Source organism: Prosopis cineraria, unplaced genomic scaffold, assembly GCF_029017545.1.
Source record: "Prosopis cineraria cultivar Desert tree isolate PC_DT_omini unplaced genomic scaffold, ASM2901754v1 PC1, whole genome shotgun sequence".
Lineage (NCBI taxonomy): Eukaryota > Viridiplantae > Streptophyta > Magnoliopsida > Fabales > Fabaceae > Prosopis > Prosopis cineraria.
In genome coordinates, this window is record NW_026555332.1 from 38,754,593 (window position 1) to 38,774,250 (window position 19,658).

The following is a 19,658-nucleotide window of genomic DNA, read 5'->3' on the forward strand; positions in this document are numbered from 1 at the left end:
ACTGACAGCTACCATCAAGATTGGACTAACATTGATCGTCTAATTGTGGTAGAAGTCGATCGTTCGATCCCTATTGTTGCTGTTAATCTAGTCCTGGTAGTCGCTGTCGATTTGATCCTTATGGAAATCAGCCTATCAGTCTTCATTGTTATCTTTATTCGGTCTTAGTAGAAGACAGCCTTCTTGTCCCAATGGTCTCTATCAATTTGGTCGAGGTGAAAGTCGGTTGTCCGATATCCATCATTGCCGTCTATTTGATCTTGGTAGTCACCGTCTTTTCGGTCCTTATGGAAATCGGCCGGTCGGTCCCCACTGTCATCATCGATCTGATTATAGTAGAAGTTAGTTGTCTGATCAATGTCATTGCCATCGGTATGATCCCGGTGAAAGTTCACCGTCTAATCCCTACAGTCGTCGTCGATCCGGTCCCTATGGAAGTCAATCGACCAATCTCGGTGGTCATTATTGGTCTAATCCCTATGGAAGTCAACCATTCAGTTCCCATCATCACTGTTGATCCAGTCCCAGTAGAAGTCAGCCATTCGATCCCAATCATCATCGTTGGTTCGATCCCCGTCGTTGCCATCGGTTAGGTCCTGGTGGAAGTCAGTAGTCCAGTCCCCGTTGGTCTATTCTAGTGGAAGTTAGCTATTTGGTCTTGGTGGTGGCTTTTTTCTGTCAACTTTGATGGTCTAGTCCAATTATCATTGACAGGTCGATCAAGCCTTTGTGGATTTGGGTCATATTTCAAAAGAGATTGAATTAAGATTGAAATAATAAGGGTTTAGAAAGAATTTTAAATTACAAAGAAATTGAGGTAGAATTTGGATTTGAATTTGAACCATCCATTTTTAATTATTCAAATAATGAATTTGGCTCAAATTTAAGTCAAAATTCATATGTATCCAAACATAGCATTAGTTCAATTGCTTCCTTTCTTTTCTTCCCCCGATTTTAAAAAGACATGTTCTTTCTAGCTAGTTAGAGCTAGATGTAAATTGTGATAAAGTGTGGGAAGTTGAGGATAATCTTTTCGATAAATAATTGAAACCTGTAAAATTTCTCGATGAGCATGGAGAAAACCTTCAATTCTTAACAAGCTTGTGAAAATCTATAGTAAGCTAAGGGTGAGGTTTGAGGTCAGTTAAGAAAATTTACGTCATTGATGAGATAAAAACTTTAAAAAATATAACGGTACTGCATGGATGATAGCGTGGAAGCAATAAGGAGAACAATCATCAGAAAACGGTACAGATATCGCGTGAGTGTGTCAACCTCAAATGCAAAAGGCAGTACCTAGGAATGAAGGTGCTAGAGCAAAATCAATGATCTTCTAATTTTTGAAGCAAAATTTGCAGATCTTTTTCTCTTGCCAAGAGAGTTTCTAATGCTATTAAGCAGCTAGAGTCGGAATCTTCTAGACTGTTAAAATGTACTCTAAATCAGATGCTTTGTCAGTTAAGATTAAGAACACGATGCGAGTTACAAAGGGATATAGCACAACCAATTCAGTTCAAGTTTCTCGTCCCACATCGGCTAATAAAAAGTGCGAGTTACGAAAATGCCTATAAAAGGAAGACTTCAAAATCCTTATAACTCATCTTTGCGCTTGGGGCAATGACGCAGCTAGTGAGGTTCTAACCGAGGCGCGTCTATTGCTGGTTGAAAACTATTTCCAAACCCCCTCTTGGACCTGGGTTCGGCCCTGGCCCTTGAGAATTTCTGGAAGGGCTCCCTCTGGGGTAAAGTCCTACAATCCTTAGTTCAAGCATTCATAATTTTCCTCTAAAGGTCTCGTTTTGGGCCTAGACCCAAGAAAATGCTCTACTGTTGGGCCGAGGTACTGTTACATGTTCACAAGCAGCCCAAATTTTATTGTTGTTTCCAAAAAAAAAAAGCCTCCAATAAACTATAGCACTCCACAGCCTCCAATCGGATTAACTGGACACGTGAGACCACTTGATCATTAGAATGCATAATGTATCTGAAATTCATTTGAACTGTACAAAAATCTTGCATTTGTCATTTAATTAGACAAATATACTTTCAATTCTCCATATACAAGTTTAATTTCTCAGAAAACCAGAGGTAGTTTCAACTAATACTGACGTAGAACCCAAAAAAAAAACAAGAAAGAAAAAAATTAATGCAATTGGTTGATAAGAGGAACCACAGAGATAATGAAAAGGGCACACATAAAAAATAGTTGGAAATTGTTTTTATTTGCCTCCTAGTCTCCAACATTTTATTAATTACAAAGTTGCGGATTTGAAATTTTATTGAAATTACATATTTCTCCCCTGAATTTACTTCACTTTATGTGTGTGTGAAGGGTTAAAGTCTATTTTTTTTCTCAATTTTTGTTAAAAGTACTGAATACTTTGTATTAAAAGGTAGGACAATATTTTCTTTAAATAATTTTTTTAATAGTGAAATTATCCTTTCATTGGAGACCTGTTATCTTTCCCATTTTTTGATAACATTGAATTGTTGTGCAGCTCACGTACAGTGATAATAAGATATTTTGACTCATTTTATTGTTTCATTACTAAAACGAGAAACTCAGTTCCTATCACTTTCACCCTTTTAGCTTGCATACTTTAATAAGTCAAAATGAATTAAGATGTCTTCTTGTCACTATGTGTGACCCCACAAATAGTTAATGTCATTAGATAATGGAAAAGATAACAAATTTCTGACAAAAAAGTAATTTTGCTCTTAAAAAAATATTTAGAAAAGTTGCCCTACCTTCTAATATAAGGTGTTTAGTGCTTTTAAAAAAAAATTAGAAAGAAAAATGGTCTTTAGCCCATATATGAAAGATGATGAATGAGTAGTCACTAGTGGCCATGGCCACTACAAGGAGACAAATAAGGAAAGGTGCGGGGTGGAGGAGGTGAAGCTGGCAAATGACCCAGTTTCCTCATCTTCATATCTGCAGAACCATGCATGAACACACACAACAAAGTTATTAGGTGCCAATTTTGAACATTCCAAATAGGTACAAGTACAAAGTATTGAGTTGTCTGAAAACTCACGATAAAACCTGAAGTGGCATGAGTGGATTGAATGAGGAAAACGATTGACGCAATGAAACAAGCAATAATATTATCTGCAGACTTCGGTACCAAACACACACCACTTGATCTAACTATTTCCACTTCTCTCTTGCTTCATCACATCTTCGCACGTTCGATTTTTATATATACTCATCAAATAAATTGTTTATGATTTTTTTTAAAGAAAAAATCTATATATTTGGGTGCAGTTTTCAACATAATTTGGGCGAAAACAATTGAGACAAACAAGATCTTTATCAGCCTGGACAGAACACGTACGTAAGTCTCAAGATTCAAATGAAAATTAATTAACTTTTGCCTTCATCGAATGCTCAGTCAACGTACATTCCATATTCGACTATGAAATAGCTTACGGGATATTAATTATAATTTTTTAATATTGTCCCCATTTAAATTCATTAATTTGGAGAAAAATGTAGTATAAATTTGAATTTTTTTCTTTAAATAGAGATTAAAATAAAAGTTTATTATATTTTAAAATAAAGTTAATAACTTAATCACATGTTCATAGTTTTATAAAGCAATTAGATGTGGTTTATAATAGGGATAAAAGGGAGTGCATATCATGTAAGCTCCACAAACGGCCTTTAAGTTCTAGTATATTAAAATAACACTTTTTTTTTTTACTTATTTTCAAACTATGTATGGATCTTCCCCATCCAAAATTGATTTTAATACCCCTCTCTCTCTCTCTCTATATATATATATATATATATGTATATATCTCTCTCTCTCTTAAAATAAGAAGACAATTTTGAAAACAAAGATGCAGGTTTAGTGGACTTGTCAAGGCACCCAGTGTTTCCAATCCACGGAAAGTTATCAGATCTTCTCTACGCTTCTAATTAATGTTAGGTTAATGCCCAATATGGAGCAGACTCCGCTAACAAGTTCTTTCTTCTTCGTTTCTTTTTTATTTTATATATGTAATCTGAGTTTTAATTAGAAGCATAAACTGATCCTTCCTTCCTTTCATTTTTGAAGAATAATTTAATATCTAATACTATTATATTTATTAATCTAAATTTCAGCACAATATATCACGGTCCAAACAATAGATGAAATTCTTTTAATATAATTATCTAGGAGATTAAAATACAACTGTTGGCTCCTATTCTTTTATCATGTTTTGGTATTAGTCCTTATATATATTTTTCCATTACTTCAATTCTTTTAAATTTCATATGTCTGCAATGCTATTATTAGCCCTTATTGTTACCAATGATAGAGTTAAAGTTGCTGATGTGTACATACCTGGTGTCATTTTGTTACCAAATTGGTAAAATTATTAGGAGTTGGAGATTGTATCAGCAAAATGACTACTAATCTCATGAATTCATACATAACTTATACTTTAAGAATAGTCAATTATAAATTTAAAGAAGGTTATACATAAGTTGTACGTGAATATGAATGGTCTTAATTGTAAATCAACAATTTAAAGACTTTATCATATTTTTGAATATACATTCACAACTGACATTTCATATATTCACAAGTCATTTTTTAAAAATTCATAGGTGATTCTCTTTAAATTTTTCAATTGACTACATATTCATGAAACTATGATCCGTTTACAATTGGCATTTCTTAAATTCACAACCAACTTTTCTTAAATTTACAAGTGACATGTTATTTCAATAATTAAAAATATTTTAAATGCAAATAAAGACCATGCTCCTTATCTAACATTTCAATATCTTGAGATCTTCAATTGATTTTTTCCAAGATTCCTGTTTATCATTTTCTCCAATAACAAAAAAATCTATTTCGTTTGTGAAAAACAAATGAAACGGTTTCGGCCTATAACAGGGAAAAAGTAGAGCAGTTGGGCTAATATTCATGAGGTGGGAGGTGAAGTTGCAAATGACTCAGTTTCCTCATCGTCATGTCTGCAGAACCATGCATGAACGAACACACACACACACACAACAAAGTTACTAGGTGCCAATTTCGAACATTCAAAATAGGTACAAGTGCAAAGTATTGAGTTGTCTGAAAACACAAGACAAAACTTGAAATGACATGAGGGGATTGAAAGACGAAAACGATGGAGGCAGTGACAACAAGCAATAATAATATCAGACTTCGGTAAACAAAACACATATCCGTATCCTTCTCCACTTCTCTTTTGCTTCATCATTCATCGTCGCACCTTCCATTTATATTTATATTTCTGTATATACTCATCACACAAATTTGATAATGATTTTCTTCTAAATTCTTTGGTTGGCTACAATTATCTGCATAATTTGGCCCAAAACACGTTTCTTAATTGCTTGGTTCAGCAGTCTTTTTCTACATAATTTTCTTCAAACACGTTTTTTTTTTTCATCAAATAAAACATATTTATATAGACTCCGCTAACACGTTTTTTTTCTCCTTTCTTTCCTTTTAGAGAATCATTTAATATCTCATAATATTATATTTATTAATCTAAATTTCAGTACAATCACCCTTCAAAGTCCAAACATCAGGTAAATTTCTGTCAATTTAATTCTTTTATTTTTATCAAATCAAATTTGATACTGTCTTTAAAAAAGCATAAAGTTCCTTTCGCGTAACCATCCATTCCATTGACAATGAGATCCTCAAGTTTTTTGTTTTTTTTGTGCATTCATTGGGCGAAAATAGCTCTACAGCAAATGAATTAGTTGATAAATCCTAGCTAGGGTGTATATACAGGAATTTAATTTATCATCAATTTAAAAAATGATTTTAGACCTCCCCATAATAGGGGGATCAATGAGAGAAAGGGAGAGGACTGAGATGCTTATAGGCCCATGGGTAGAATCGGGAATAAGAGTTAAGTATGGAGAGTTGCCCATTTAAGCATGTTTTTGTATGGATTTGGCTTTAAAAATTGATTTTTTTTTTTAAAAAAATGGGGTTTCAAAGCTTAGCTCTAATAGGCTTTTAAAAAAATGATCTCTAATTCAAGTGGCCCTTCAAGCCTGTTTTCCCTCTTCGTTTCTTTTTGTTTTTTTTTTTAAAAAAAAACCCAAAACCAAAATGCACAACTTAAGTCTTTGAAGGAAAACCAAAGTCCCAAATCCTAGTCTCCCTCTCCTTAGTCTCTTCCGCCTCACTCCTCTCCTCAGTCTCCCTCTCCTCTTACTCAACTATCTCTCAACTCGCTTGTGTCTTCCTCAACCGCTCAATCTCTCTCGACATCTTTATCTTGTTAAATCTCTGCTGGCCTCTTGATTTCGCCTTCACCACAATATCACGATTCCACGATCTATCATCTCGGTCTTGCCTATGTCACTCATGAAGTCGCGATCTTGGCATCTCCAACCTCCATCAACGACTACTCACCTCATCACTTCACAAACTTGATCTCAGCCTCTTGGATTTGGTCTCCATCTCAATTTGATGATCTCGGCAAGTCAACTCATCTCTCCTCACTGTGTTTCACTTCAATGCTAATCTCTTTTATGATTGTGAAGGGTGATCCCTATCATTGTCTTTATTAAAAGTTGTCTTCTTTTTTCTAATTATCATGTTTTTTGTTTTTAAAATATGGATTTGATTTGGAATGTGGATTTGATATGTGGATTATTCAGATAATCTGGCTTATTGTTCGGGAGGGAAGGAATTGTGTATTGAGGAAGGACGATAGTCGACAGCAAGCTTAATTCAATTTGTGATTTCTGTATTGAATACAAAATAAATAAATAAATATTTTTAATCACAGATATTATGAATTTTTTAAACAGGTTTATCGGCCCAACCCTTTAAAAAAAGGGCTCAGCTTTAAAAAGGGGAATTTTAGGAAAATTGGATTTTAGGGCCTAAACCCATAAGTGCCAGGCATGCCTGTTTCTCATCTCTGTCCACAGCCCATTTAGATTGTGCCATGGAATTGTTTGGTTCGAAATCCTAATGGGCCACGGCCTATTTAAATGGAAGCCTTTTTTAGGGGCAAGCAGGATACTAATCAGACGGTCAAACAACTCCACATCAATTTTCTTCATTTTGAATTTTGAAGCCGTCCGTTTCATGTCCATTGCAACGACAATAATATATGACTGTTCTTGAAGTTGAAATTTGTGTAGCACACATAACCTAAATAAGGAACTCCTTCAATTATCTTTTGTTGATCAATGACTTCAACTTAATATAAATTATTGAAGTGCGATTATGTGAAGCAATGACAGGGGCATCACAACTCAGAATTATAACATATATACCGTCACTAAACTTAAAATTTTTGTCATCAAATGCAAGGCAGAAAAAACTTGAGGCTTGAATTTACAAGTTTTTCCATGTATGTATACATGCATACATTAATAAATTTAATTCTGTTTTATGTAATATTTTTCATGTTAACTCAAATACACTTATATTTAAAGATAAAAAACAAGGATAACATTATAGCTTATTTAATTGACTAGTGGCAATGATTCGGAGCTGAGGGAGGGGGATTGCTGGGTGCAGGAAGTGGGCTTGGCAAACTACCTAGTTTCCTCATCTCATCATATCTGCAAATTAAAAAAAAAAAAATTGATCACTGTCGATCTTGAAGTATTTTTTAAACCTGAAGATATATTCTCAGGATTCAATTCACCCAAACTTTTTGAACAAAAAAAAAAAATCGATCACCGCACATTCATGTAAGAATTGAAATTCCAAGTTTCTTTATTCTTTTGAGGGCAAGTAATTAATGACAGAGATCGTCAAAATGAGACCAAAACAGAAAGATAAGTCCCGATTCTGCACAAACCTGGAGAAGCTTGAGTGGACTGGACGGCAAAAAGAACAGAAATGAATAATAAATTAATAATAGTATCACACACCAGAAAAGAAAAGACATCCCCATATTCTTCTCTCCACCACTTGTGTTTCTTCCTATGTTTGCCCTTTCTTATCAATCATCATCGCACCTCCAATTTGTATATAGTCTAACAAAAGGTTATATACTCTCACAAGTTGTTACCATAGTTTGGCCAGTAAGGCAATAACATTTTAGACAGACAAAATCGTTTCGTGCCAACACGGAAAACACAAGATTCAAAGAGCGCCCCATATATTTGAATCTCACAAAACAATATTTTACAATATTTTTTTCAAAAAATAAAAATTTATAAGTGGGAAGTGATCCCTTGTTCTTGTTACATGCTGCAGTACAATATTTGGGTGGGATTAACATCACAGCAATTTTGTTTTGGTTGTGTTTTCTTACGTTTCTCTCGTGTGTGTGTGTGTGTTAAACTTCTACTGTAATTTGGAGCGTGATTGTTGTACCCAAATTATATTATTGATGAAATCTAACAGTCATAATATTTGAGAATGTACTTAAAAAGCATTAAGTTCCTTTTAGGTTAACCGTCCATTCCCTTGACAAGGAGATCCTCATTTTCTTTTGCATTCATTGTTGGGTGGGGGGTGAGCATTGGTTGATCATTCAAGCTTGGATCATTTAATTTCCTGTAAGACAATTCTCAGAATCCTTGAAATCAAATGAGTTAGTTGATAAATCCTAGTTAGGATAGACGGGGATTCAATTTATCTTTTTGTTTATCCTTCGTGGTCATAGATAGCAAATTCCCATTCTCTTCCTCATAAAAGAAGTGAGAAATTTGGAGAAGGTAAAGGGTTGGAATAATGAAGTCTGGAACGGGTAATGAATGAAGAATGAAGGAGTGACTTTAAACTCGTTTGATTACAAGAAATGATGAGAAATGAAATAGAATAAAAAAATAAAATAAATGATTAAAATGTGGAGGAGAGATAGATATCTGAACTATGTTCATGAAGAAGAAATCATAATTTAATTTATAAAATTAAGAGTAATGAGTCATGATGTTTGTACAGGGTGTAATAATTTTTACATTTGTGATATGTAGTATAAAGTTTTATCATGCTTTCATAAATGAGAGTAAGGATAATTTAATTTATTCATTTTTTATTTTTTTAATCCATTTCATTCATATTCTTTTCAACAATCAAACAACTCTGAATTTCAGATATTGGAGGAAGGGAATGGAAAATGATTTTGGACCTAACCATGATAAAGGAAATGTGGTGGTGGTGGTGGTCATTTAGGTTAACTGTCTTGCGCCTGTGCGTACGGAATTTATTGGGATCTGACTTGCCCAGTCCAATTTTAATACTCCCCAAAAACAAACCTAAATACAATTTTCAAAATGGTTCAAGTGTTTAGGAACAAAACGACATTTGCATGATCAAAGCATGACTTGGGCTTTTGGAGCTTTGGATTCAGTTTGTTTTATAAGTTTCGGAGTCTGTATGTTCTGTATGTTTCTTGGGGTCTTCTTTGTCTTTCATGTTTTTGGAATCTGTTTTTTTAGAGTCTGTTCGTGTTGTTCTCTCTCTCTGTTTTTTTTTTTTTTAATGATGTTCTGTTTGTTCAGTGTCGCCCTCTTTTTTCCCCCAAGGTATTCTCGTAAATTTAAGTGTCATTTAAGAAATTGTTTTCTTTCAAACTATACTTTTTCCATACACTCCCAGAAATTGAACACCAGAATGAGGATTAAGAGTTTTTTTTATGGGCTTGTAATCATTTTAATTATTAATAATATTTGATTTTACATAAAAGAAAAGTGTTTAGGAATATTTAGTGTCTTGAATTAATTTATGGTGCAGTTTTTTTCTCAAAATGGTATATTCGGCACCCAACCCTTAAAAAATTTAACTTCAACTGTTAGGGACGTACTCACACGCACATTCTCTAGTAGGGGCAACTACCTTCACAACCCAAGAAAAAAAGTTATATAATGTGACTCCAAATAATTTTAGTTTTCCCTCTAAGAAAATTTCAACAGCCCCTATCACTTTAAAAATTTTCACTTTTCTCACTAGAAAATTTATAATTGAAAATATTTTCTATGCGCTATAATCTTATTCTTAAATAGCAATAGTTTTAGAAAAAAAAACAATAATTTATTAAAAAATTGTTCATAAAAACTTCATAAAAAAAAATTCCTACATTACACTATATGTATTTTATTAAAAAAAAAACTTCATAACATACGAAATCCAGCTTCTGCTACTCAGTCGCTGCTGCTGCATGCATGAAGAATGAAGAAACAGAGATGTGATCTCATGTGTCCTTTATTAACTGTGTTGATCATCCAAGAAACTGTCTAGCTAATGGACGGTGGAGATGATTTCAAAACTGGAGATCTCTGCAAAGACCCTTTCGGTGCAGGTGGATTACTTGGCAGAGACCCTGCCAGTTTCCTCATCGTCATCCCTACACATATATAAAATAGCTCCTGTGACTCGTCATGACTACTCATTATATTTCTCAAACTATTTTTTCCCCCAATTCATGTTAAAAAAACAAAGAGACGAGCATGAAAATTATATATGTTAGGAAATGGGAAGCGACAGTCTAGAAACGAGCAATGTAAAGGCTTAAGTTTATGATTGAATCATTTCACTTAATTATATGTTAGTTATTAAACTAAACTTTATTCAATGTCAGATTTCCCACCTCAATTCAAAGATGCTTACATTTCAACATCCTAGTAATATATATTTAATCTGGATCCTGTATCATAATTATTAAGGTGAGTACAACCAATTTTGTGTCATCCGAATTGATGAACTCTACACGCACACAATGACTGTATAATATAAGTCGTAATGAATCATACCTGCGTTAGCGTTGGGGCACTGCAAGAATAGAGTGGAAACGATGACTAAAAGAGCCATCAGAAAATGGTAAAGAGAAGACACACCCATTGATCTCTATTTTTAGCTATTTTCTTCAATGCGTTCAAATTTATATTCAAAGCAGGTATATATATATATATATATATAGACTTGGATTTTGAATAATGATTTGTGAACTTGTGCATATTTTCAAACATGTAACTTCACAGAAAAAGGTCCATTCATATTGATGTTTAACGCAAAACCTTGATATAGGGTGGTAGTAGTGGCCATATATAGCACTATAAGTCTGCCCCAACGCGTTTTCTTATATACACAAAACTTGTCATTTTCTGTTAATTTCTATGTGTACTGTATTTATTGTATTATAAATTAAAAAATGAAGGCAGGTCAAACAATGTTAGCGATCAGAAAAATAAAAAATATTGTTGGGTAGGTGTAAGGTCTGGGAAGGTTTTAGTCTTCTAATTAATTACAGTTTTGGTTGCGATTGCGATTGCATTCCGTGGTCGTGATACACTATCTCCTTCATTTCAATGATTAACAAAGATGTTACATTACAATGATTAGGAAGAAAGATAGTATTAGATAGCTTGAATTATATCAAATATTTTAGCATGTTATATATTAGCCAGGCACTTGAGCTCCGACTGTCAGTTTTTTCATTAATAAAAAAAATACAATGGTAGAATAAAATAATTAAAGCTTCATTAAAATTCTACATGAAAATTATTTTAGAAGAAAAGTTATTCTTAAAAAAATTTAAAACGAAAGGACCATATAATTAATAATTACAGTCAGGTGTTAAATCAATTAATATAAAACATAGCAACCCAATTATCGAGAATCATATATTCAATGGTGTTGAGGATGAAGACTGAATCGGATTTGAATTTAAATTTGGTGAGTATCCTAAGTCTATTTACTAAATGAGGATATCATGTGGCACGATAATAATTATTGTTTGATTTAATTGAATGACTGCAAGAAATTTTGCTATTTAATAGTATTCAAAGAGTATCACATTTTAATTTTTTGGAGGAGACAACATCCTGAAGGAGTATTTCTAATAGTGAGAATTGTTTTAAATTTTAGGAGAGGAATGTGTCTTGATAATAACTTTGATACAGGTGAATTTTCTCAAAACCGGATAAAATCTAGTTTGCACACTCATGTTAATTTGGATAATAAAAATTAAAATTGAATGGTCCACATAAATAATGAAAAAAAATTGTGATGGAAAATAAATATGCTAGACCACAAATATTTATTATTTAATATATTTAATTTTTCATATAAGACAATATCTTCATTTTAATTCAACCTGTAAGAAGATGAACGCAAAGCACCAAAAAGTGTGAGGTCATAGGTTTGAACTTTAAGAATTCACACTTGAATCCCTAAGCTCGAACTCATCAACTCACGTTTCTCTGTGTTTACCTTCTCACTAGTCAAGTTAAAATGAAATTCTTTTTGGTATAGAAAGGTATATATCAATCAAAATGTTATTTAAAAAATACACATATATTTTATAGGAAAAAAGGAAGGCAATTATGTGTGCTTTGTGCTGTCCTGGGAAATATTGCTTTGTTTTTTAATTTAAGAAGAAAATATTACTGATAATAATTCATCGTATATATGCTTATGCTATACGTACTTATAACTAGTGTCTTCAACACGTCCAAATTTATAAATGTTTCTAAGCAAATCATGCAAATTAAATCCCATTGATTTTGATATTAGGTCCGATTTTCTTGCTCACGTAACTTTTCAGAAACCCCCTCATGCAGTAATTCACTGACTCTACTCAAGTCCCATCTTTTTGCTTAGGTCATTTTTAATTCCTGTTATATGCTGTGCTAATTTATACTCCTTCCATTCAAAATATAAGATATTTTTAATTGAATCTCACCTCCAATAAAATAGTTATCTACTTTCAAACTAACCATATTTTTTTATATTTATCCCTATTAAGCACCCTATAATAAATATAAAGTCATTATCAATAGATGCACTTTAAAAAAAAAGGCAATGATTACATCTCAAAAGATTAAAAATGTTTTATATTTTTAAATATTTAAATCTTCAAAAAATGTCTTATATTTTTAAACAGATGAAATAATATTTATTATTGGGACACCATTGCTTTTAATTACCTAATTATTTTAATTTTTACTTTTCTATATTGCTATTTTGAAATAAATAATCAAATTTTCATTGAAAAACATATTGTTCCTCAAAGACCATGGTCTCTTACAGTTTTTATATATAAAACTTTGAGACCTATATCTAAATATTTAAGCTTTTTAATCATTAAGGCCAATTTTCCCTTGAAATAAATAAATTTGATAAGTTGGCAGAGAATGCTCGCGCCCAATAGTTGACATGGACTTGTGATCGCGACGTTACTAATTAAAAAGAAAAAGCTTGATTAAAGAGAGACATTATCAATGCCAAGTTTGGATTATATTCAAATGTTCACACCAGATTTTCTCTTTCCAGACTGTCTGTACCGTTCCCCCCTCTTTTTAAGTCAATGCAAAACTAAGGACGCCATTATCTAAATTACGAACTTAAAGAAAAACTTGCGTTAAATCTTAGTTCCTCCAAACATCTTGCTACTTGCTACAGATAAGCGGTATTGTCCCCCCTAATTTTTATTTTTAATTGAGACTGGTTCAATTTTAAAATTAGCTCGTGTAATTGGATCAGTAAATGATAATAATAATTTTAAAATAAACTATGTATTCGAATGCTTTATTGGAAGGCTTGAGAACTGAAGTTAACTGTCAGGAAATGAATCTTTAGATAGTTTTGATTTTTCAAGACTTGAAAACTATGGCCTTCAAACCCTTTAGTTGAATATTAAAGGAAAAAGATGATGGTGTTGAATATTACAATAAAGAAATTACGTATGCTCCTTTGCACATATGAAATCCATCATCATCTGCTACTCATGACTCGCTGCACGAAGAAAAGAAACAGAAATGCGAATACGTAGATCCTTTATTATTTCTGTTGATCGATCATTCCAGAAATCTCTAGATATATTGCGGTGGAGGTGGAGGAGGAGGAAACTGGGCCAGAGGTGGTCGTGGTGGAGGAGATTTGAAAGCTGGAACTCTATGAACAGACCCGTCCGGTGGGGGTGGTTTCCTTGGCAAAGATCCTGCCAGTTTTCTCATTGTCCTACCTGCATATGTTCAAAATTATGAGTTCTTCCACTTGATTATATATTAGTTATTAAGTCTAGTTTTGTTTGATGTGAGATTCATCACATCAACTCAGATCTACTTACATTCAAACATCCTGACAATATATGTTGAATTTGGATATTTATACCATATCATAATTAAGTAAGGTGAGTACGACCAACTTTGCATCTTCCATTTGATGAACTAGGCAATGACTGTATTATGTAAAGTATAAGAGTGTGATAAATACAGACGCATACCTGCATTAGCATCGGGGCACTGCATGAAAAGAGTGAAAACAATAACTAGAAGAGCCATCAGAAAACGGTATATAGAAAACATGCTCATCGATCTCTATTCTTCTTGGTTGTGGATATGCTAATCCTTGCTAGCAACTAGCTTAAGCTATGTGCTTCAGTACGCTCAAATTTATAAAGTTTTCAAAGTAGATACTTGTATCGACTTGGATTTGAATGATCATTTGTGAACCTATGCATATTTTCAAACATGTAACTTCATAGAAAAAGGTCCATTAACATTGATGTTTGACGTAACCTAGATAAAGAATATTATTGGCGGGCATATATAGATAAAGAATATTATTGGTGGGCATGTAACTTCTCATACAATGTGTACTTATTTATTATAAAAATGAAGCCAGGTCAAACGATGTTAGCAGAAAATTAAAATGTTTTTAGGTAGCAGCGTGGTCTACAAAAAAATTCATCAAGTCCCAGAATCATTATAAATTACTAAATATAAAGTAGTTACGTTATTTTCATAATTAATACTAAATAATATGTCTTCTTGCTTAAACTTTGTATCATACACCAAACCCAAATGTTATTGAAAAGTTAAAAAAAGAAAAAACTATGTTTTGTCAAGGTTAGAGCGTGATTAGATCAAACTCTTCCAGATTGAATAACTACAGCAATAGCATAAGGGTCCATCAAGGATTGAAAGTTTTATTCTTCTAATTAATTACAGTTTTGGTTGCAGTTGCGATCGCATTGCGTTGTTGTGATATGCTATCTCGTTCATTTAAATGATTAAGAAAGGTATTACTTTGCAGTGATTAAGAAGAAAAATATTAAATAGGTTGAATTATATCAAAATTTATCAGTACTTTATAAAATATCTTTATGTAGGAAGTTATTAAAAAATTTGGACTAAGTTATTCCTGTAATCAATGAAACAAATTTGTCTAGTAAAAATAAATATTGACTTTAAGAGGAACAATTTTGAGAAAAATGTGATAAATGCTTCTTGAAATTCTTAGTTTTGTTTATAAATAAAAAAGAAGAGACAGATGATAGTTTTTCTTATATTTGAAAATGGAGGGAGTACGTGTAATTTAGTTAAGTTAAATAGCCAAATTCATAACTTACCAGAGAAAGAGAAAGGATCCATATCGATGTTGCGCGGCAGAATCTCCGGTGTGAGTGACATTTCTCTCAGTTAATTTTTTCTTTTTTTTTTTGGGTAACTCCGAACCAATGAGGATAGGGTTTAGTAGAAAGGCTAATTCTTTGCAACATGACAGATTAAGATTTGACTATCTATTGCTCACATCTAATGTTTGATCCTACCTTAAACAAAACTGCTTTCAATAAAAAAAAATACACACACACACACACATATATATATGTGCATTAAATAAATATTTTCTGATAATATTCATGAGATTAGAAAAAAATATAAAGTTATCAACCATTTCTCCTAATTTGCTCATTCACACTAATTTTAAAGAGGATTTGGGGCAATTGATTATTTATGGGAGGCAGTTGCAATTTTAAAGAGGGGCTACTGTAATTTTGAAAAAAAAAATTATGTAAGACTAATTTTTGCTTATTTTATGGGGGCAATTGCCCCTACTTCAACGTGGTCACGTCCGGGCCTCAAATTAGTTTAATTTTCTTAATATAAATCTTTATATTGTGTTTTATTTTTTTTTTTTAACTTTTGGAGTATGTGTTTTTACTGTCTAAATAATTATATTATTTTAGTAATTTACAAAGTTGTCATCAATATTTTATCATTTATGTTAGTAAACTTTAACAAGGTAATTTTTTTTAGTCGATGTAAATTTAAGGGACTCAATTGATAAAAATAAAATTTAAAAGATCAAATTAATAATTAAAATAATTTTGTTGATTAAAAGTTGTGATATAGCATTAAGAATTTTACCCCATTAAATTGAATAAATAATTTAAAGAAATGATGACATTGGGTATAAATAGAAATATTGAAAGTGTAGGAGATGATCCGATTTCATTAACATAATTATCTTAGAAGTCCTTCATGCATATTGTTGTAGGGGACACTATATTAAAGCATTTATATAGAAATCCTATAAGCCCAGAAATATAGCGGAAGACTTAAATTAGAGCATTAATTAAGACTGGTTCAATCTTCAAATTAGCCCTTGTAATTCGAACTCTGAGAAAATATTTTTTTAAAGAAATGTGTGCCCAAAAATTCTTTCCACCCAATCAGTGAGCCTCAAACATGCTTGTGCGTGCTTATGGGTATCCTTATATTAACGTGCGAGAGATAGGCTCGTGCGGCTTTAGTAGGGGTGGAAATATCAAGTTTCTGAGCCTACGGCCTGACTCGATTGCAGCTTAACTTGGCCTGTTTAACTAAATTTTTTTAGTTTCAGTTAAAAAAAAAAACTAAATTTCTTTAGCTTAGCTAGATAAGTTAGCCTATTTAAGCCTTTCTATTTAATTAATTATTTATATATTTTATTTTATTTATATAATGAATATATTTAATTTATATTATTATATTTTAATTTGTATTCTTTTAGTTGAATGATTGATCCTTGTTGATTAATTTAAGTAGATTTAAAATATAGTAAAAGCTCTTCAAAATCTATTTCTCAAACTTTTTTTATTGCCTTTAAAAAGGTTTTAGGATCAGTCAAGTTTATGATAAGCTCAAGCAAAAAAAAAAAAAAGCATGTATATAGATTTAGATTTAAGCTCAGGCTTTTAAGCCTTTGTTACAAGTTTAGACTTATTTAACTAAGGCCCAACCTACTCACATCCTTAGAAGACATAAATTAGCCCTAAAATCTAATTAATTTGGACATATAATAACTAAATTCATATCATCTAAGAACTTTAATTTCAAGGCATGAAACATAAATATTAATACGAAGGGAGGATCGCTCCTAAAGCTCTCAAAATGGAACAAATCACACATAAGAGCCAATATATTTTGAATTGTTTTTGCAGACTCAAAAGTTCCCAATGCAAATATGTTTCTTTTATGAAAAAATGCATTTGTCCTTAATCAAAAATCACACTTTAGTTTTTTTTTTTTCTCTTTTTCAAATTTAGTTATCTGTAAATCACTGATTAAAAATATGTTATATGTTGCATTTAGTTAAATGTTGTCTATATATAATTACTTATGATTGTTTTTTAATTTTATAATCAAGTGTTTTAAGGCAACATCTTAGTGTTTAATAATTAATTGTACTAAATAATTGTAAAAAAATATTTTCAAGAGATGTTTTCATTGAAAATACTAATTAATAGTTAAAAAATATTAGTTAAAATGTGCATGTGGGTGCACAAACACACACATTTTTAGTTGCCCAAGATATTTTCATAGCTAGCAACCATGAGACTAAGTTTTTAAGAAATTTAAGCATCATTTAAGAGGTTGTCCTCTTCTAAAAGATGTTTTTCCACACACACTTTTAAAAATCAAACCTTTAAATAAAATTTAAGGGACCAAAACTATTGCCACCTGAGTCATACCCTCTTGGCACACACACATATTAATTATGAAAAATATCCCAAAAAAATAATAATTTAATCCAAATATAAACCAAACTAATTAGAAGAAATAACTAAATAGATTTCAAGCTTTGGTAAATCGATTAGTTTGGTTTTTTGAAAAACCGAACCTGTGAACATCCTAAATAGGCCTACAATTCCTTAGTCCAAGCTTTAATGTTCTTTCTTCAAAGTCTTTTGGGTGTTGGCCAAAATAAAAAACAAAAAGATCTTTTTGGGCTAAGTCAATACTTCACTTCAGGTCCAATAAACGGCCTTGTTAATATTGTTCTACTAAAAAAAATATTAACTTAGTTAATAAAGATTTAACTTATAATTTACAAGATTATAAGTTTAAATTTTGCCATCAATGTGAGAATTTTATTAGTGAATGATTTTTAAATACTTTTATAAACATCCTTTGAGCCTAGAAGTATGTTGTGGGACTCAACTCACCTAAATTTTTTATTATAAAAAAAAATTTGGCTATAACACTGCAAAATCTCTTCATGGGGAAAAAGGTTAAAACATTGCAAAACCTCCAATCGGAATTGTCTCATGATAATCATAAAATACACGTTGAGATCACTGTGATAATCATAATTGGATAGTCTTAATCGTTTAATTATTTATAATTTGAAAAATGTAAATATATACTTTTTAATTTTTTAATTAAATTACAAAACCGACCTTAAAAATGACGTTTTCTAGCAGATAACGGAATTGCTTGGTCCCTTCAAAAATGGGAGTACACAGTTTGTCCGGACCTTTAATTTAAATAAAAAATAAATGGGCTTTAAATTTCATACATAATCAGTAGAAATGTTTTGTATTAACCTCTAGAATTTTATATCATTTGAACACCCTTAGATTGTAATGTGTTTTAGCTCAATTATATTTTGATTGCCCAAATTAAAATAATATACACATCTTGCTTTGTGTTTGAGTACTTGGTTTTTAATTTGATACTTTTAGGCTCATTTTGTATTATTTTGATTTAAAGTTTGGTTATATGTATTTTTGGACATCCCTTGAGGGTGTTTTTGCATTTTAGATGATAAAATCATGTGCAAAAATGAGCTATTGTGCAAATTGGGAGAACAAGGCAAAACTACCAAAGTCGTGACTTTGTTCGCGACTTTCACCACTCAAAAAAAAAATTGCATTTGGCTTAATTTAAAATGAGTGGGTAGGATACTTATTTGGACGTTGCTTGACCCAAAATGCATTCTTGACACTTGAGACACATTTGAAACCTAATTGTGCTAGGGTTTGGGTATTGAAATAGTTGGGATTAAGAGATTGAAATTTTAAAGATATTTGGAGCTCATTTTCTTTGATTTTTTATTCCCCTTCCCTTTCTTCTCTTGTAATATGAAATGACTATGAATATTTTGTGTATTTATAGCTTCTTAATGTTTATCAGTAGCTAAACTCTTTGCCCTATCATTATTTGAAACTCTTGTATGGAGTAACACTAAGTTCCCCCTCTCTTTTTGTGATTAATGTGGGGAGTGTTTATTTTACTTTTCTCTTAAAACTTCTAAGTGATTGGCCACTATTTAGTTAATTTGTTCACTTAGGCAATGCTTGAGACTGCTAACTTAAGTGTAGAACTTATATAAAATAATGAAAGAACTTGAAGTTCGCATGATGAATGAATAATTTTGTTAATAAGATAGAGATACATTTACTAATCATGTATAGCCATATTAGGTTTGATGCTTATAAAATTTGATTTTATTGATTATAATACGAGATTAAGCAATTAATTTAACTAAACACTTATTCATGATTTAAGAGAGCTTGTTCAAGTTATTTTAGAATCCTAGGTTAGTTCTTATCTTTATTAAAAACATTTATGAGATAAAATATTTTTAATGTGATGAGATGTAAGGGGGGTAAATAATCTAAGGTCTTAATTTGTGTTTGAAATTTGAGAATCAATT

At 31.5% G+C, this 19,658-nt stretch overlaps 1 protein-coding gene and 1 non-coding gene across 2 annotated transcripts; one reads left to right on the forward strand and one right to left on the reverse strand.

Annotated features, from left to right (window-relative positions):
• Positions 1–1,599: 1,599 nt before the first annotated feature.
• Positions 1,600–1,750, forward strand: LOC129296568 (U4 spliceosomal RNA). Its single transcript, XR_008589836.1, has one exon. It is a non-coding gene; the product is annotated as a U4 spliceosomal RNA (small nuclear RNA).
• Positions 1,751–13,680: 11,930 nt separating this feature from the next.
• On the reverse strand, positions 13,681–14,296 carry LOC129311267 (leucine-rich repeat extensin-like protein 4). Its single transcript, XM_054953456.1, has 2 exons — positions 14,179–14,296; positions 13,681–13,917 (listed from the first exon to the last, which is right to left on the reverse strand). Exons 1-2 carry the CDS (start codon positions 14,264–14,266, stop codon positions 13,766–13,768), a joined length of 240 nt encoding a protein of 79 aa, XP_054809431.1. The 5' UTR covers positions 14,267–14,296; the 3' UTR covers positions 13,681–13,765.
• Between the last annotated feature and the right edge of the window lie 5,362 nt (positions 14,297–19,658).